The sequence below is a fragment of the Schistocerca cancellata genome, chromosome 2, assembly GCF_023864275.1.
Source record: "Schistocerca cancellata isolate TAMUIC-IGC-003103 chromosome 2, iqSchCanc2.1, whole genome shotgun sequence".
Classification (NCBI taxonomy): domain Eukaryota; kingdom Metazoa; phylum Arthropoda; class Insecta; order Orthoptera; family Acrididae; genus Schistocerca; species Schistocerca cancellata.
Window position 1 is genome coordinate 745,855,543 of NC_064627.1, and position 21,344 is coordinate 745,876,886.

At 43.6% G+C, this 21,344-nt stretch overlaps 1 protein-coding gene across 1 annotated transcript in view; it reads left to right on the plus strand.

Moving 5' to 3' along the window:
- The window catches only part of LOC126162558 (RNA demethylase ALKBH5-like), a 124,035-nt gene that overhangs the window by 55,756 nt on the left and 46,935 nt on the right, over nucleotides 1–21,344 (plus strand). Inside the window, exon 4 of the mRNA XM_049919145.1 lies at nucleotides 12,630–12,761. Within this exon, the coding sequence (XP_049775102.1) occupies nucleotides 12,630–12,761 (132 nt within the window). The remainder of the gene's footprint in view (nucleotides 1–12,629; nucleotides 12,762–21,344) is intronic.

Here is a 21,344-nt window from a genome sequence, read left to right on the forward strand (position 1 = left end):
AGCCCTATATCTCTCCTCCAAGGCGGTGCTTTAAATTCTGGAAATTTGGCCATATATCTTCTTGCTGTACTTTCAGCATCACAAGTCACGATTGCGGGCACCCATCACATCCCAATACTCCATGTGCCCCGCCTCTCATCTGTGTCAACTGCGGAGAGCACCGCCTTGCTTGTCTGACTGCAGTATTGTCCAGAAGGAAAGGAAAATTGTGGAGTAAAAGACACTGAGACTAAGAGAAAATTTGAACGCCTGCATCCTGTACGCATCACATCGTCTTACACCGCCGCTTTTTTCCACCGCCTGGCTGAGCTATCCCAGCAATGCAGACTCCTGTGCTCCGCAGCTATAAGGGATATTAAGGGAACTGTAGCAACTATAATCGAGTGTCAGGTGGAGTTTGCATTTATGTCCTAAACTCAGTCTGTAGTGAAACTGTGCCCCTTCAAACCCCTCTTGAAGCTGTGGCTGTCAGAATAAGGATGATGCAGGAAATAATGGTCTGCAATGTATATCTTCCTCCAGATGATGCAGTACCCCCGAATGTATTATCTGCACTGATTGATCAACTCTATAAACCTTTCCTACTTTTGACAGATTTTAATGCCCATAACCCCTTGTGGGGTGGCACCGTGATTACTGGCCGAGGCAAAGGTGTCAAAAACTTTACTGTCTCAGTTCGACCTCTGCCTCTTAAATACTGGGGCTGTCATGCATTTCAGTGTGGCTCATGGTAGTTCCTCGGACATTGATTTATCAATTACAGTCCAGGACTTCTCCCATCTATCCACTGGAGAAAACATGATGACCTTTGTGGTAGTGATCACTTCCCCATCTTCCTGTCACTGCTCTGGGGTCAGGACCACGGGCACCTGCCCAGATGGGCTTTAAACAAGGCGGACTGGGGAACTTTTACCTCTGCTGTCACCGTTGAATCTCCCTCACGTGGGAACATCAATGTGATGGTTGAGCAGGTGACTACAACAATCCTTTCTGCGGCAGGAAACAAGATCCCTCGCTCTTCAGGTTGCCCCCGGCGAAAGGCAGTCCCATGGTGATCGCCAAAAGTCGCTGAAGCAGTTAACGAGAATCAGCGAGCTCTACAGCAGCACCCTTCCCTGGTGCACCTCATAGCCTCTAAATGGCTCCGTGCCAGCATTCACCAACTTATCCAATGATGGAAACAGGAGTTTTGGAGAGGTATTTGTCGACCATTGGGTGCTGTATGTCACCTTCCCAAGTCTGGATAAAGATCAGGTGTATTTTTGGGTACTAGACACCACCAGTGACCCTGGCGTTAACATCAATGGCGTGCTCTCTTCTGACACAAATGAGATTGCCGAGCACTTTGCTGAGCATTATGCTCGAGCCTCTGTGTAGAATTGCCCCCCAGCCTTTCACACTCTCAAACAGCGGCTGGAAGGGAAAGTCCTCTGGTTCACTACATGCCACAGTGAACCCTATAAGCCCAACTTTAAAGAGTGGGAGCTCCTCAGTTCCCTTGGACATTGCCCCGACACTGCTCCTGGGCAGTCAGATGATCAAATATCTCTCATCTGACTACAAGCGATATCTCCTAGTCATCTTCAGTCGGATCTGTTGCGATGGCGTCTTTCCATTGCAATGGCGGGAGAGCACCATCATTCCGGTGCTCAAACCTGGTAAAAACCCTCTTGCTGTGGATAGCTATCGGCCCACCAGCCTCACCAACGTTCTCTACAAGCGGCTGGAACATATGGTGTGTCAGCGGTTGGGTTGGGTCCTGGAGTCACGTGGCATACTGGCTCCATGTCAGGGCAGCTTCTGCCAGGGTCGTCCTACCACTGATAATCTTGTGTCCCTCGAGTCTGCCATCCAAACAGCCTTTTCCAGACGCCAACACCTGGTTGGAGTCTTCTTTGATTTACGGCTACATCAAATCCTTGCTGCATTACATGAGTGGGGTCTCGAGGGCCCGCTCCATACTTTTATCCAAAACTTCCTGTCACTTCGTACTTTGTGTCCAAGTTGGTGCCTCCCATAGTCCCCCACATCCAGGAGAATGTGGTCCCGCAGGGCGCTGTATTGTGTGTATCTCTATCTTTACTGGCTAATAATGGTGTAGCAGCAGCTGTAGGGCTGTCTGTCTCACCTTCTCTCTATGCAGACAACTTCTGCATTTCGTACTGCTCCACCAGTAATGGTGTTGCTGAGCGGTGCCTACAGGGAGCCATCCACAAGGTGCAGTCATGCGCTGTAGCCCACGGTTTCCAGTTTTTGGCCACAAAGTCGTGTGTTATGCACTGACGGCATCTTACTGTTCATCAGGAACCAGAATTGTACCTTAATGATGATCCACTAACTGTAATGGAGACTTATCGATTCTTAGGTTTTTGATGCCCAATTGACTTGGCTTCCTCACCTTCATCAGCATAAATGGAAGTGCTGGCAGCACCTCAATGCCGTCTGCTGCCTGAGCAACACCAACTGGAATGCAGATCACTCTACGCTGCTGCAGCTGTACACAGGCCTTGTTCAGTCCAGCCTTGACTATGGGAGTGTGGTTTATGGTTTGGTAGCGCCCTCAGCATTGTGTTTACTCGACCCAGTGCACCACTGTGGCATTTGCGTCATGACCGGAGCTTTTAGGATGAGTCCGGTGACTAGCTTCCTGGTGGAGGCCGGAGTCTCTCCCTTGCAGGTTAGGCATGCACAACTGCTGGCCAGTTACATTGCACACATCTAAATTACCGTCTCATTTTCCCACCCACAGCGGTTCATCTCCCGCATCAGCGGCCCAGGACAGGGCTTCCAATTGCAGTTCGTGTCCAATCCCTTCTGTCCGAACTGGAGTCCTTGCCTTTACCACCTATACTTGAGGTCCATTCACATACACCCCCATAGTGTACACCTAGGCCGAAGCTTCACCTGGGCCTTTCACATGACCCTAAGGACTCTGTTAACCCTGCGGCTCTCCGTTGCCACTTCCTCTCGATTCTTGACATGTACCGAGTCCATGAAGTGGTTTATACCAACAGCTCAATGGCTGATGATCATGTTGGGTTCACGTATGTCCATGGAGGACATGATGAATAGCATTTCTTGCCCTATGGCTGCAGTGTTTTTGCTGCCAAGCTGATGGCTATATCTCGTGCTCTTGAGCACATCCATTCATGCCCTGGAGAGTCGTTTCTTCTGTGTACTGACTCCTTAAGCAGCCTACAAGCTATCGATCAATGCTACCCTTGTCATCCTTTTGTAGCGACCATCCAGGAGTCCATCTATTCCCTGGAACGGTCCAGTCATTCAGTAGTGTTTGTCTGGACCTCAGGTCATGTCGGAATCCCAGGCAACAAACTTGCCAACAGGCTACATTGGAACGGCTTATGGAGATCGGCTTATCTGCAAGTGACCTGCGTTCAGTACTACACTGCTAGGTTTTTCGAGTTTGGGAGACGGAATGCCATAATCTCAGTATGCACAACAAACTGTGTGCCATTAAGGAGACTACGAATGTGTCGAAGACCTCCGCACGGGCGTCTCGCAGAGACTCTGTGGTTCTCTGTCAGCTCAGCCTTGGCCACACTTGTGTGATGCACGACTACCTCTTGCGCCGTTGATGACCCACCTCAGTGCCAGTGCGGCGGCTGGCTGACAGTGGCCCATATCCTGATGAGCTGTCCTTCTTTGGCTGCACTGCGACGGACTCATCAGTTGCCGGATTCGTTGCCATTAATTTTAGCTGACAACCCCTCATCGGCTAATTTAGTTTTACATTTTATACATGTCTGTGGGTTTTATCGTTCTATATAAGATTTTGTGCATGTCCTTTGTCCCTTTGTGTTGTCCACTCTAATGCTTTTAGTTCGGATGTTTTAATGCGTCGCAGAGTGGCTGGCTTTTCCTTTTTATTCTCGTGGTCGGCCATCAACGGTCATCTGCTCTTTTTGTTTTTATCCCTTCTACCTGTCTTTTGCTTCTCTCTTTGGTTTTCTTTTTCTATTTTGTCAATAGTAGAGTTTGTTGTCCTTCTGTCATTCTTCTGGTTCTTCCATTCTCTTATTATTGTGCTGTATGTCTCCTTTCTTATCTTCCTTCCCTCCCTTGTGTAATTATTTTACTGGGAACAAGGGACGGATGACCTCGCTGTTTGGTCACTTCCCCCCCCCCCCCCCCCCACCCCCCCCCCCCCCCCCCCCCCCCCCCCCTCCTTGAAACCAACCAACCTGGGTTGGATGAGGGACGCACATCCAAGAGCCCCAAAGGTGCTCACTCTGCCTGATCCAGACATCGCTGCCAGCTATTCCCTTACTGATAACACTTCCTCCCTGCCTCCCGAGGAGGAGAAGGAGGAGGCTTACCCTGTATCCCGGGGACTTCGCCCCCTCCTCCTCACTCCCCACCAGACCAGTTTTTATGAACATCACCCCATCCTCATCAGTGACGACCACTGCTCCAGTGACGGGACCCCCGCTTAACTTCTTTGTCTAACCTGGACTCTTGCCACACAGTAATCCAGTGGAATTGCAATGTTTATTACCGCCACGTACTGGAAATACGATAATGTGTTTCCTCTTATTCTGCAGTCCGTCTTGCTCTTCAAGAAACACACTTCCGTGATGGCCACTCTCTAGGGTTTCATGGTTATTGGGTGTTATGTCGGATCCGTGCCGACCCTTGAGATAGCATCTGGAGGAGTCTGCACTTTCGTTCACACCGATGTCATTAGTAACTGGGTCCCCATTCATACCACCCTGGAAGCAATAGTGGTATGAGTGCAAATGACCCCAGCAATCACTATTTGCATTGTCTACCTCCCTCCAGATAGACCACTTCCTTATGTGGAACTACCTACATAAATACAGCAACTCCCACCCCCATATCTCCTCCTTGGGGACTTCAATGCACACCATTCCCTGTGGGGAGTGCCACTTCAACAGATAGGTATCTTGTAATTGACCAGTTTATTACAGACTTTGATTTCTCTCTCCTCAATGACCATTCTTCTACCCATTTCTTGGCACCTTTTCCGCTGTTGACCTCACGATCTCTTCACCTGCTCTAATGGCTTCTCTACATTGGTCACCCCATAATGATTTTTGTGATGGTGACTACTTTGCGATGATTCTGTCATTCTGCAGAGCCAATTGGCCATATATGCTGTGTACTTCATCATCTCTCTCAGATTGGATAGATGCAGTCATGCAAGACGTCTCTGACACAATTCTTCATGCCGTTGGCACTGCTATCCCCCTATCCACTGGTTCCCCTCATCATCGACCGGTACTGTGGTGAACCAAGAATGTAGCAGTGGCTATCCAGGACTGTCTATGGGTGCTGCAACGATTTAAATGACACCCTTCACAGACCAACCTTATTGCTTTCAAACATCTCCATGCTAAGGCTTGTTACTTTATGAAGCAGAGTAAAAAGGAATGCTGGGAGCACACTGTTTCTCCCCTGGGGAAATATGCCTCTTCATCTCAAGTATGATCCAATCTCTGTAGCCTTTCAGACCACCTGTGTCAATTGTCTAGGTTCTTATCCTACAGGGTGCTCTGTGTACTGACCTCTCAGTTGGTCTTTGCAGAACCTCACGACACACTTTGTGACAGCATCGGAGCCCTCTTCTTATCCTGCCACGTTTCTCTGGCATAAACAGTGAGGTGGCAAAACCACCTCCTATTTCAACCTACATCAAGCTGAAGCCTATAATGAACCCTTCACTGAACAGGAATTCTTGCAGGCTCTTGCCTTTTCACATGGCATGGCTCCAGGCCCAGATTCCATCCACAACCAGTGATCCAACACTTGAATGTTACCCAGAGGCAACATCTACTCATGGTATTCAACTGCTTTTGGCTCATGGGCTTCAACCTCTAACAATGGCATAGTTATCCCCATACTGAAGCCCAGGAAGAACCCAAAGTATGTCGACAGCTACCGACCGATTAGCCTGACCAACATACTTTGTAAACTGCTCGAGAGGATAGTTAGCTTCCGATTATGTTGGGTACTCCCTTTTGGCCTACTGGCCTTTTGTACCCGTATCAGTGTGGCATCTGGGAAGACTGATCTACAATGGCCATTTACTCAGATGGTAAACACCAATCCAACAGGCATTTTTCCAAATGCCGACACATGGTTGCGGTCTTCTTTGACCTACATAAGGTGTACGACACAGCTTGGCAGTGTCACATTTTAGTTACCCTTTGTGACTGTGGCTTTCATGACCCCCTTCAGATTTTTATCTGTGAGTTTTTATCCCACCAGCTCTTCCAGGTTAGAGTTTGCACTTCACTCAGCACTATTCGGATCCAAGAGAACAGTATCCCGCAGGGTTCTGTGTTAAGTGTAACACTCTTACTCGTTGCCATCAATAGGCTTGTAACCTCTGTTGGACCTCGGTTATCCCTGCCCTGTATGTCGACGATTTTTGCATATGATGTAGCTCCCACTCAGTAGCATCTACTGAATCCCAGCTCCAAGGTGCCATCCGATGAGTCTCTGCCTGGGCCCTTTCGCATGGCTTCCAGATTTCTCCCTCCAGAGCACAGGTTCTCCCAATCCAGACCTTTATTTAGGTGACAAGTGCTTAGGTGTAGCACAATCCCGTTTCTTGGGCCTTCTTTTTATAAAAGGTTGACATGGCTGCCCCATGTTAGCCATCTGATTACTATCTGCGTGCGGAAGCTTAATGCTCTCCACCTCCTGGCCCACACACTGCGGGGTGCAGACCGTGCTTCTCCACTCCATATTTACCGCACTCTGGTTTTCTCCAGATTAAATTATGGTTTCAAGTGTATGACTCAGTGGCTCCCACCACTCTGAAACTGCTTGACCCTGTTCTTCTCTATAGTGTGCATCGGGCTATTGCTGCCTTTTGCATTAGTCCCATTGACAATCTCCTCGCAGAAGTGGGGATTCCGCCTCTACAAATACGATGGGGCCAACTCCTGGTTTCTTACACAGTCACCATTCGACAGTTTCCTGACCATCCCGTGTACTCTCTCTTCTTTGGAAACAAGGGATGTCTCCCTCCTGATACCCACCCTTGGGTGGGATTGCTGGTTGGAATGCACCTCACCCCCACCTCCCACCAGAATGGTGCCGCCTAGACCATGGATTAGGACCAACCTATTCTAAGATCCTATGATATACCGGTATCTTGTACATTCTATCCTAGAGTTCCAGGGTGTTACCATGCTCTACACTGATGGTTCTAAAATGATAGATAAGGGATACGCTTTTATGCCTCCTGCTGGCATGGAACATAATTTACGGCCAGATTCATGTAGCGTGTTCACAGCAGAGCTGGTAGCCATTAACAGGCCCTCCACTTTGTTACTCATGCCTCCCTCCACTGTGTTTTAATATGTACTGACTCAATGAGCAGGCTGTAGACCAATGCTGCTCTAGTCTCCCTTTGGTCTCTGCTATCCATGACCACCTCTCTGTCCTTGGCTTTACCAACTGCTCAGTTGTCTTTCTCTGGGGTCCCAAGTCATGTGGGCATGAACTGGCTGAACGTTTGGCTAGAGAGGCAGATACTTGCCCCCATTACCTTTCATGATTCCAGGTGCAGATATGCAGATACACATCAAATCTCTTTTCACCCAAAAGCGGAATGACATCTGGTGCACTAATGCTCTCAGTAATAAACTCGGCACAATCAAGGAGACTACTGCAGTCCGGAACTCTTCCTTCTGCTCCTCTCGCAAGGAGTCCATTGTCTTACACTGTCTACGCATCAAGTCATACTAGGCACACCCATTGATTTCTCGCGCATAATGAACCACCCCCACAATGTGGCTGTGGAGGGACTGATGGTATCCCATATATTGGTGAAATGTCCCCTTCTTTTGGCCCTTTGTATTAAGTATAGCCTTTCAGATTCCTTGTCTTCAGTATTTGCAGATGGTTCACAGATGGTTGAAATGGTCCTCAGTTTCGTATGTGAAAGTGGTTTTTATTTTCAGTTATAAATGTTTTCTGGGTCTGAGACCCATGACCACTCCCCATTGCAAAGACTGCTATTTTATCCCTCTGTTTTTCCAGTTTTTAGATTATGCCTACCCTTTATGCTTTCTGCTGTGTGTGTTTTTAGCTGCCTCACTTTGGAGTTTGATGCCTCTGACTCCATCTGCCTACTTTTAGCACACACATGTATCCTAAGCATGTAACTTCTGAATTGGATTGTGGGACTTATGACCTCACTGTTTAGTCCCATAACCCTCTGTCAACCAATCAAGTGCTTTGTAAGCAGTCTTCTTTGTAGAGTGACTGCATTTTCCAAGTGTATCTAAGTCTGTCAACTCCTTTGCCTGTAATTGAGCCTATGTGATCATCTGTTTCGTATCTGTGCTGATAGCTACACCCAAGTATTTATATGAGTTATCTGATTCCAGTTGTGACTCATTGATGATGTAGTTTTTGTGTCTAATTCTACAAGTGCCTTCATGAATTCTGAAGTTGTATAGGGTCATTTTATGCAGTGCCACTTTTCTCAGGCAGGTAGAATATCTAGCCACAAGAGATACTTGACTGCAGTTATCCTTTTCACAGTTGGCTTTATAGAAATTGTTCTTTACAGTAATATTCTGCTTTGATTCTAGGTACAGTTATCATATCTCTCTACTGTAGTGTGATTTCATGGAAGGTTAACTCGAGGTGGAAGAGCTTATATGAACTTTATAACTCTGACAGTTTGTGTGACTGTGTCTACTACATTTGTCTTGCTCACTAATAATGTCACAGCATTTTTAAAGAGCATTTCTCACTTTAGCTTAAGTTTCATTCTACGTAGAGAAAATCATGAGAAATAATTCATTCACCCCCCCCCCCCCCCTCCTCCCTTTTTCCTCCTTTTCAGCTGCTTTTATATTCCTTATTAGACTTCCAGCCTTATTTGGATATGATTTTCTATAAATTGACATTCTTGATCTGAATTTTCCATGTTGCTGAAAATACTGTGTATCTTGATTCATTGGTCTGCATCAACTAATATAAAACATTGGTGTGTAACTTTATTCCGACTCAGAGTGGGTAGCAAGAGTTGTGCCAGACACTCTGTCATCTGGATCCAGTATATGGCACGCCTGTTTTGTTTCCTCAAAAACTTTTACCAGTTATCTTCATCTCATATTCTCCATTTCAGAGCACCTCCTCAGATGAGTTGATGTTCTCAGCGGGTAGACTTGTTTGACGCAGCTCTCTGCTGTATCCTGTCCAAGCCTCCTCATCTCTGAATAATCGTTGCAAGCTACATCCATTTGGACCTGCTTACCATATTTCTTACTCGGTCTTCCTGTACAGTCCCCACCCCCTCCCGTCTGAACAGACGTGCACATACTAAATTGATGATTTCTAATCTGTAACACAATCTACTCTCCTGTAGCACACATTTCGAAAGATTCTATTCTCTTTTATCTGAACTGCTGATCATCCAAGTTTCACTTCTGTACATGGTTACAGTCCAGACAGATACCTTTGAAAAAGACTTCCCAACATTTAAATTTATATTTGACGTTTCTGAAGAAAATTTGTCAAAAATTTTCTTGCCATTACCAGTCAGCATTTTATATGCTCTCTACTTCAGCAATCATTAGTTATTTTACTACCCAAATAGCAAAACTCACCTACTACTTTTAGTGTCTCATTTCTTAATCTAATTCCCTCAGCAGCCTGATTTAATTGGACTTCATTCCATTACCTTGTTCTGCTCTTTTTGGTGTCTATCTTATATCCTTATTTCAACACACTGTCCATTGTGTTAAACTGCTCTTCCAAATCTTTTACTGTCTGAAAGAAGTACATTATCATTGGCAGTCCTCAGAGTTTTTATGTGTTGTCCCTGTGTGTTAATTCCTTCTCCAATTTTTTTTTTCCTCCCTGTTTGCTCAGTGTATAGATTTGATAACATTGGTGGCAGGCTACAACCATGTCTCATTCCCATCTCAACAACTGCTTCCCTTTCATACCTTTAAACTCGTATAACTGCTTTCTCATTTCTGTACAATTTGTAAATAACCTTTTCTTCCCTGTGTTATACCCTGCTACCTTCAGAACTTTGAAGAGTGTATTGCAGTCAACATTGTCAAAAGCTTTCTCCAATTCTACAAATTATCTAAACATAGGTATGTCTTTCATTAACCTTTCTTCTAAGATAAGTTGTAGGATCATAATTGCCTCGTGTGTCCCTACATTTCTCCGGAACTCGAACTGATCTTTCCTGAGGTCGGCTTCTACCAGCTTTTTCATTCTCCTATAAAGAATTTGTTAGTATTGTGCAACCATGACTTATTAAACTAATAGCTCAGTAATATATGCACCTGTTAGCACTTGCTTTCTTTGGAATTGGAATTATAACATCCTTTTTGAAATATAAGAGTATTTGACATGCGTCATACATTTTGCACACCTAGTGCAATAGTTGTATATGGCTGGTTCCCCCCACCCCCCCCCCCCCAGGAAACCATTAATTCTGATGGATTGTCATCTACTCCAGGGGCCTTGTTTTGACTTAGATTTTTCAGTACTCTGTCAGTTTCTTCTTGGAGTATCATACTCTTAATCTTATCTTCATCTGCGTGCTCTTCCCTTTCTACAATATAGCCTTAAAGTTCATTTCCTACGTATAGCCTCCCTATAAATTCATTTCAGCTTTCCCTTTTTTACTGACTTAATGTTGGTACCCTAGTTATATGGGCTTCTATAGACTTGTAATTGTCCTCCAGCCATCCCTGCTTAGCCGTTTCACACACCCTGTCAATCTCATTTTTAGATGTATTTTTTTCCTTTTGCTTGCTTCGTTTGCTGAATTTTTGTATTTCTTCCTCTCATCAGTTACTTCATTAACTTTTGTGATACCCAAGGATTTCCACTAGGCATTGTCTTTTTTATCTATTTGATCCTCTGCAGCCTTCACTATTTCATCTCTCAAACGTTCCCATTCATTGTCGACTGTGTTTCTTTTCCCTGTATAGTCAATCATGGTCTAATACTTGTTTTGAAATCCTCAAAAACTTTTGGTTCTTTCAGCTTATCTAGGTCCTATCTCCTTAATTTCTTACCTCTTTGAAATTCCTCTCTTTATTGAAATTTCTTCATTTTTGATATACAGTTCATAATCAATACATTATGGTCAAACTCCACATCTACCCCAGTAAATGTCTTACAGTTGAAAATCCGGTTGTGGGGTCTGTTCTTTTCATTGTATAATTAATCTGAAGCCTTTCAATGTCTCCAGGTCTGTTCAACCTGCACCTTCTCCTAGGATTTTAAAACCAAGTGTTTTTGATAATAATTATCTGAATTCTCTCTCTTATCTCATTATGCATTCTTTGAATGTCTTCATCTATGGAGGTAATTGGCATACAAACTTGTACTACCATGGCGGGTGTTGCTTCAAACTTCATTAATTACTGCTTTATCTGACTTAAACCTATCCATTTCACTTTTTAAATTTCAAACCTATCTACCCTATTAAGGAATCTTAACATTACACCCCCTGGTGAAATCCCTGTGAGTAGCTCCACCCAGAGATCCTAATGGGCGATTATTTTACCTCCAGAATATTTTAATGAAGAGTATATCACCATCATTTAATCATACAGAGTACCTGCATGCCCTTTGTGTGTTTGTGTGGGGGGGGGGGGGGGCTGTGTAGTTACCCCTTGCTTTCAGCCATTCTTACCACCAGCATGTTTGGTGATGTTATAAGGCCAGTTCAATAGATCCATACTTTTGTCCCTGCAGCTACTGTAAAGGCTGCTGCCCCTCTTGAGGAACCGAACACACATTTGTGTGTGTGTCTTCACGGGTACCACTCCATTGTGGCTGCACCAGCGGTTTGGCTATTGTGTCGTTGCGATATGCATGTCACTCCATCCCAGCTGGGCAAGGTCTGTGACTTCTGGGAGGCAGGAGTTAATAATAGGGGTTATTTTACTTCGTTCTGCTACATTTGTCCTTAAGTTCCCTTCATCCCGATTTCGAATATTTGTATTGCCAGTATTATTACCTTGATTAACAATAATCATCATCGGAGCAGGTTGTCGGTGAACAGTTTGAAGGCTGCAGTTTGCCAGCTCCAGACAATCTGATAGTGGGCCAACTGAGATTCCAGTAGAATTGGAACCTGAGACCTATTTGTGTCTCATGACTGAATTACAAAATAAACTTCTGTATCACATTGCTGCATGTGAAATGACATAAATAGTGACAAAACACACAATTTCAATCACATGTAAGGTAACTTGTCAGTAAATTTAATCGATGTATGTAGAACATCCTTAATTACGAAGAGATCTGAGGACATTCAAGAATGCCATAAGCATACATATGGTAAATTTGCTGTTCTGGTATGACAAGAGTCACCAGTGTGCCAAAATCATGACGTTGTCATATTCATTGTTGAAATGTTACTAAGTACAGTTCTTTTAAACTTTCATTGTAAAACATATATTTTCTTCTATATTATCACATTCAAAGTTTTGACATAACAAAGAACATGAAAAATGAATTTTGACAATGACAGTTCAGTCAAAATTCCTGTTTTAACATAGTCATGGTTTTGGCATAAAAAGAAAAATTTGTATTGGTACTTGAATAATGTAGCATCTGTAATGAGGTTTTCTTTTTTTTCCCTCCAGGCCAATTGTTTCTGTCTCGTTCATGAGTGACAGTGCTCTAAGCTTTGGTTGCAAGTTTAGTTTCAAACCAATCAGAGTATCAAAGCCCATCTTATGCCTGCCTTTGTCACGAGGCTGTGTCACCATACTGAGGTAATCTTCGTAGTTTCTGTTAACTTATATATTACATGTGTTTGCATTATTAAAAATATTATTGTGCAAAAGTAAGATTTTTTTTTTTATTCAAGGGCTGTTTGGAAGAGTTCAGTACAATTTCAGATTACTTGCACAGAATTGAATGAATGTATTGTGAAATGACAAGAGATGCCTGTATAGACATGGCAGTTAGTGTGAATAAATAATTGACTGTAATATTTTGTTTTATCATAGTTTTTTATTTTGTTCTTCAGTCTTATCAAAACTTTTTTTTTCTTTGTTCAGGCAGGTAACCACTTTAATAGAAGCCTTTACTTTATGCCAGTAGTGTGGGGAAAAAATGATCTGGATATGAAAAATGATGTAGTATAGTGTGTGTGAATTTAGATATATACCAGCATTAAAATAACTATTTCTGTGTTTCAGAAAGACTTTTTCAATGTAAATATTCAATGAACAAAACTAAAATTCTCTCTCTCTCTCTCTCTCTCTCTCTCTCTCTCTCTCTCTCCCCCCCCCCCTTCCACTCCCCCTAGCCCTCCCTCTCCCCACTCACTTTCACCTATTTACCTCCCACCCTTCACACACACACACACACACACACACACACACACACACACACACACACACACAGTCTGTCTGTTCACACGTGAGCATTAAAACCACAGATGCCTTGGCTCTGGTAGATTTCTTCTGTATTCCATCCACACACAATTCCTATGCTGCTTCAGTTGTTGACTGCTTCAAAACATTGACACATCCTGCACTGCCACATTCTTGTAAGTGGAATAGCAGCCTCTTAGAAAATATTAGTTCCATTGGCATCACCATGCTACACTTAACAGTGATACAAGACATCATAGTCAGAGCTGAGTTTATTTCTCAGCAGCATGACTTTGTTACAGTATTCCTGCCTACATTATTAATGCATTGACCATTCATGGTATGGGGCATCGTCTGCACTTCAGTTTCAGTTCCCACTTTCCTAATGATAGCACTCAGATTATACCATATTAATATCAACAATGAGGCTTCAGACAGTGAATACAACTTGTCAATTCTGCTCCACCTAGGTGAAATAATTACCTACATCTCAATGTCAAAATCTATTAAACTAACTTAGTGTAAATGTGTATGATATCTCTTGTTAGTTTCATGTTCCATAATTTCACAATAAATGGTAATGATGCAGAATGAGTCATTTTACATTCCTATCACAAATTAATTTATAGATGTGGCTACACACTGAACATTTATAAGTTGTGTTCAGAGTTTCCAAAATGAAATTCCTTTCTAAGGCTTGTGAGAGAGAGACACACACACACACACCATTGGGTGGGGGGACAGAGAGTTATCTTAGGTTTATGCCAGGGAGGTTACTGGAGTGAATGATGTGCTGTAAGGATAGTTCTCATCTGCACAGCTCAGAAAAGCTAGTGGTGGTGTGGAAGTTCCAGATGGCAAGGGCTGTGAGGCAGCCATTGAAATCTTGCATGCTGTGCTCTGCTGTTGTAGTGTCACTCGGTGGTCCACCTCATTTTTGGCAACTGTTGTAGTGGTGGCCATTCATTCTGGTTGACACCTGGTTAGTTCACATACCAATGTACAATGCTGTGCAGTGGTTGCAGCAGAGCTGATATATAACATGGCTGCTTTCGCAGTTGGTACAGCCTCTGATGGGGTAGAATAAGCCTGTGATAGGACTGGAATAAGAGGTGCTGGGAGGGTGGACAGGGTGGGAAATGGCCACTGAGTCGTCACAAGAAAGTTACAATTTACTGTGCAAATGATTACAATTTAGACTCTAAATTCAGAGAATTATTAATATAATATTTAATTGCACAACACTCCAACTGATATTGTTATGTTAACCTTGCTATGCAGCTAACTTTAGTGTGAACACTTTTCTCATGTAAGATTATGTAAATCTTCACCTTTTTCTTATAACCCTCCAAAATTAGTGATTCTGAATAGGTAAGTGCTGTGAGGACCAGAATAATTAATGAATTTATTCAGTACAGAAGACACAAAGCAAGTAGATAAAGTTTTCCCTCAGTGCTAAGAAGAGAACAGTTAAAATCTACACAGTAAACTTTGAGATGGCTTCTGCGACTGCTGGCATTCTCCCTATCCAGATGTACTGCACAAAATTCTATGTGTGTCCTGTCACAAGTCCACCAAAAATATTATGTAATGCCAGTGCTGCATATATTTGCCAGTAATAACTGCAACTGTACCCGGTGCTGTCGTCGACTGCCTACATTGCTCGACGAGTTCCTCTGTAGATGACCGGTGGAGCAGCAACTGCAACGACGCGCGATCATGATAAACCACATGTTCCTATGTAAAACTACTACCTCCGTACTCTGTAACGCATAATACAGAGTATACGACTGCTCGCTAAAGCACTCAGAACATAAATCCATTTTTCTCAGATTGAGCGTAGCCTCAGCGTCTCCTACTCTGCACCAGCAGGCTGCCCAATCATCATCTTGCATCAGAATTTCTGCCAGGCCCCTGTGTTCCCTCCAAACACTGTGTTCATGGGTATCATCATCCCAGGTCACACAATTTCAGCCAATGGGTTGCTTCTGGAAGGTGTTTTAAGTTGAAACATTGTTGATGCTTCTGCATTGCTAATGGAACTGTCGGAATGTTTCTGCAGAGTCACGCACTAAGAGGGGGGGGGGGGGGAGTGAGGGTTTTACAGGGAGTGCACCTCACCAATACGACTCATAGTGGCGCCAGGCCGTCTTCTGTGTTAATAGGCATGTTGGATACAAAAAACTGAGTCTGGGCCAGCTATCCACATAGTGGAGAAATCGCATCCTTGAGTTTTACGGTGCAGGACAAGAGCGCAACCCCACCCCCATCCTGTACAAAGGCTGTCGCCAGCTGAGGGCAGAGTGTCCGCTGGCTTTCTCTCAGACCACATGTGGAGGCCGCTATAAACTGCCTCGAATCGGCCGTTCTCCCATTTCATTGCGAAGGGCACGTTGCAGCTTGCTAACAGAAACCAAATTATTTTTTTCTGCTACAAAATTTACTGTTTGTGTGAAATGTGACGTTTAATCACCTCTTGCCCCGCTTGGTTACTCCCGCGTAAGGACATAAAAATATTCAGAATGATTCCGCAAAACCATATGAAAACTGCATAGTTGTGTATTAAAAATGTAAGGTGGGTGAGTGATATGGGTCTTGCACTCATTGTGAGGGGTCCACATCGGTTTCCACCTTGCAAGGGCAGGTCTTGCATCTGGGTCTTCCACAAGGGTATGATCCCTGTGACAGCAGATTGGGGGTGGGTTGGCATTGTGGGGTGGGTGGTATTGGAATGGACTAGGATGTTGTGGAGCTTGGGTGTGTGGCAGTACACCACTTTGGGAGGGGATGGAAGTATCTTAGGTAGGATGTCCCTCAGGGCATGATTATGGATAATCAAAGCCCTGATGAAGGATGTGGTTCAGTCATTCCACTCCTAGGTGGTATTGGGTGACAAGGGGGTTGCTTCTTTGCAGTTAGTTCTTGGGATGGATGTGAGGCCTTCGACATACTGGGCGAGTTCTCATCACTGAAGATACATTTGCTGCGGGAGGCCAGACTGTATGGGAGAAATGGAGAGGAGCAGGTGGCAGAGAGCTGGGCACACAATTTCACAAACAGCTCACCACTCCCCCACAAGCTGCTAGGCACTTCCCCCAACACCCTACGTGCCTCCCGCCTCTCTCCACCCCTCATCCCACCCCACCCTGTGGCCACACCTCACCCAGTACATACACTCGTCATGGGCCAGGAAAGAGCTGGCAGCAAACTTAAGTACAGTGAGTGTGTGTGTGTGTGTGTGTGTGTGTGTGTGTGTGTGTGTGTACATGTACATGTTTCTCCTACAAGCTTGAGATATGAAATTCATTCTGAAAGCTAGCAAAGCACAACACTGTCCCTCTAGCTTGTGTACCTGTCGATGACAGCGCTTCTGCCCGTCGGTAATTAATCTCCTTTTTTCCTAAATAATTTGTTATTGTCAACCAGAACTTTAGTACAGTATTACGCTACAATAATAGATATTCTTGTACAGTGTAAAAGGAATTGTCAAGAAGAAAGTTCTTCAGTTTGTTTCCAAATCACACTTTGCTGTCTGTCAGACATTTTATATCATTAAGTGATAAAAAATTTTAGTTCCAGCATGTGCAAAGACAACCTTAAATGTGGAGTAATGAATATCATTTTTCTTTGTTTATTGTAATTATGTACATCATTGTTTCTCTTGAACTACATTTGATTTATAACAAACTTCATGAGGAAATAATGCTCTGAAGCAGTTGTCAAAATGCCCAACTCCTTAAACAGGTGGCTACAAGATGATTGTGGGTCAGCACCTTGTATTATTCTTACAGCATGTTAAGTTCAAATTTGAAATAAGTTTTCTATCTCTATTTTTGTAAATTTCTTAGCAATGGAAACACTATCCATTACACCTTTCAGCACATGCATTGTTAATACTTATTTACCAAAGTGATAGCAGCTTCTCGCACCATGAAGAAATACTTGGCTTTGTACCACTGCTAATGCAAACAAAAACATATACCCACTCAAACTGAAAGAAGAAAATTAAATGCGTAAAACAGATATCCACTGCATCGTCAAGGAGTAGTAGTAGTAGTAGTAGTAGTAGTGCACAGTATCATTGAGGAACATTTTTTCAAAACTCGATAAATGCAACAGGTACAGTTTCTCATAAAGTGAGTTTTTCTGTTTGCACCTAGTATATATGTTTGAGCATTTGAATTTTTATGTGACATTTAGATCTCACTTACATTAATAAAGTGTTGTAGTGAAGTATATTAAAAGTTAATTTTTATGTCAGTGTATTAAGGCGTGATTTTTCAGTTATTTTCCAATAGTTGATAAATGCTTATTATTATTGATATCGGTTACGTTGTCTTTAATTCTGTGTGTTTTTTTCAACAGCTAATTTATGTGCTGTAGTGTTGATTGTATGTCTGCATTGTTGTAAAATGCATATTTTTTTCATATATTGTTATATGAAAAACATTTTTTATTTGTAGTTTTTGGCTTTATTGAGAATACAGTAGTAGTAGTAGTAGTAGTAGTAGTAGTAGTAGCAGCAGCTTTATTCATCCGTAGATCTCTTTTCACAAGGATATAGGACATGTCAAAGTATTTACAAATTTAACAGGTCTGTCGACCTGCCAGCACTTTCATTTGGTAAGTCACATCATCTTTGTTTTTAGATATATTTACAAATTTATATCTAAAAACAAAGATGATGAGACTTACCAAACAAAAGCGCTGGCAGGTCGATAGACACACAAAAAAACACAAACATACACACAAAATTCAAGCTTTCGCAACAAACGGTTGCTTCGTCAGGAAAGAGGGAAGGAGAGGGAAAGACGAAAGGATGTGGGTTTTAAGGGAGAGGGTAAGGAGTCAGTCCAATCCCGTGAGCGGAAAGACTTACCTTAGGGGGAAAAAAGGACAGGTATACACTTGCGCGCGCGCGCACACACACACACACACACACACACACACACACACACATACACACACATATCCATCCGCACATACACAGACACAAGCAGACATTTGTAAAGGCAAAGAGTTTGGGCAGAGATGTCAGTCGAGGTGGAAGTACAGAGGCAAAGATGTTGTTGAAAGACAGGTGAGGTATGAGCGGCGGCAAATTGAAATTAGAAATTAGCGGAGATTGAGGCCTGGCGGATAGCGAGAAGAGAGGATATGCTGAAGGGCAAGTTCCCATCTCCGGAGTTCTGACAGGTTGGTGTTAGCGGGAAGTATCCAGAGAACCCAGACGGTGTAACACTGTGCCAAGATGTGCTGGCTGTGCACCGAGGCATGTTTAGCCACAGGGTGATCCTCATTACCAACAAACACTGTCTGCCTGTGTCAATTCATGCGAATGGACAGTTTGTTGCTGGTCATTCCCACATAGAAGGCTTCACAGTGTAGGCAGGTCAGTTGGTAAATCACGTGGGTGTTTTCACACGTGGCTCTGCCTTTGATCGTGTACGCCTTCCGGGTTACAGGACTGGAATAGGTGTTGGTGGGAGGGTGCATGGGACAGGTTTTACACCGGGGGCGGTTACAAGGGTAGGAGCCAGAGGGTAGGGAAGGTGGTTTGGGGATTTCATAGGGATGAACTAAGAGGTTACGAAGGTTAGGTGGACGGCGGAAAGACACTCTTGGTGGAGTGGGGAGGATTTCATGAAGGATGGATCTCATTTCAGGGCAGGATTTGAGGAAGTCGTATCCCTGCTGGAGAGCCACATTCAGAATCTGATCCAGTCCTAGAAAGTATCCTGTCACAAGTGGGGCACTTTTGGGGTTCTTCTGTGGGAGGTTCCGGGTTTGAGGAGACGAGGAAGTGGCTCTGGTTATTTGCTTCTGTACCAGGTCGGGAGGGTAGTTGCGGGATGCGAAAGCTGTTTTCAGGTTGTTGGTGTAATGGTTCAAGGATTCCGGACTGGAGCAGATTCGTTTGCCACGAAGACCTAGGCTGTAGGGAAGGGAACGTTTGATGTGGAATGGGTGGCAGCTGTCATAATGGAGGTTACTGTTGCTTGTTGGTGGGTTTGATGTGGACGGACGTGTGAAGCTGGCCATTGGACAGGTGGAGGTCAACGTCAAGGAAAGTGGCATGGGATTTAGAGTAGGACCAGGTGAATCCGATGGAACCAAAGTAGTTGAGGTTGGAGAGGAAATTCTTGAGTTCTTCTTCACTGTGAGTCCAGGTCATGAAAATGTCATCAATAAATCTGTACCAAACTGGCAGGCCTGGGTAACCAAGAAGGCTTCCTCTAAGCGACCAATGAATAGTTTGGCGTACGAGGGGGCCATCCTGGTACCCATGGCTGTTCCCTTCATTTGTTCAGGGTGTATACGACCCGGGACAACCGGGAATTCCGGGAAAAACCCGGGAATTTTTTCATCCGGGAGAAAACCGGGAAAAACCCGGGAATTTTTCGGAATTCCGGGAATTTTTCATTGTTTTAGCTTTCAGTTACATTTTTGTAGTTTTGACTGCAGAATTGATTCTCTAGCAAAGAATGTTATTGTATCCTGCTACTGGAGAATGATACTGCAGCAATAAAATATAAACGAGAGGGAAAAAAATAAAACTGTGGTGGCAAAGGAAATGTGCATTTTACGACAACAAAACACCGTGCACGCACAAGCGTCTACAGATAGCAAAAATATGTTAAAGGCCGTAGGGCGCAGACTGTTATTCTTCGTAACAATAAACTGCTTGCTATGAGCATGACGTCACAACTGTTCACATTAGGTTCGTTTGACCAGTTGCCAGCGGTCTGTTGCGCATGCGCATTTGACTCGCGTATAAGCAGTACCTTCTCTCGCTTCCCACTTCTTGAAGTTTGGCTGTTAGCTGCATCGGTAGTAGCAGCAAGCAGCCAGATGCAAACGAGAAAAATTTTTCTCGCGCGCCCTAGCTGCCAGATTCACGCTTGCACAGAGTTGTCTGAGTTGTAGTGGGGAGGGGGTTAGTCTCCACGTGACCCGTGTTTACGTTAAGTGATTTCGCTGCTTCTCTTCGTGTACAGCTCCCACGTCAAATGAAAACAAAACGGATTTCTGTGGCTGGGAGCTATCAAGTGAATTAAAATGCATTCAAATAATTACAGAGGGCAAAAATATATTATTAATTTCAGTTTCTGATTTTATTTTCTTTCCAAGTTAGTAGCAGTCAAGCATTAATCGCCTTGCAGAAGAATGAAGTTATTTTTGCAAGTTTGCTAAAGAAATTCCGCTGAGGCAATCATTTTATTTGAAACGAAGTGTTTCATTTAACAATTTTGGGTACTTCCAACTGTTCGGTGAAGTGCACGTTATCATCTTCTGCCATGTATGGCATTATGCCATAATAAAGAACCAAACATGAGATCGTAGAGTACTGGTACTCCAAGAAAATTTACATCCCAAAAACCACACTGAAAAGCTTAATATCAGATGGGACCTACTTCATTGTGAATCTGGAAAAAACCAATGTGCACTTCAAGCCGAATTATGCATTTTAGTATGATTCACGAAATTTTGATGCCTTTTGGAGTATCCTCTGATGCCCTGTTTCTTTTATGGTGTAGTGTAAGCTCTCTTAGTGCTTTATACACACGAACATGCGGGCTTCCTACACCACTGCAGTTGCACGCGCACAATAATTCGTTTTTGGCGCTCTCTGGCAACTGGTAAATCGAACCTATAACTAACAGTATTGCGAACGGTGGTTAGAGAAGCGTTACTTTCAAAGTAAATTTCTTTTTACGCAAGATGAATTATGTTACGTGTGTGAAAGTGGGATGGATATCTAAATCACAGAGCGTTCGAAACTGAACAGTTTGAGGACCAGCCACTTCAAGAATTTCGAGCCGAGGCATTTATGTCACAATTTTAAATTTACTGGCACATTTGTGTGATGTATCTTAAAGTATATCACACCAAAAAAAGACCAATATTACACGTGAAAGCTTAGCTTTTCTTGTAGATATACGGTACTGTGTACATTAATGTAAACCGTTAACTTTT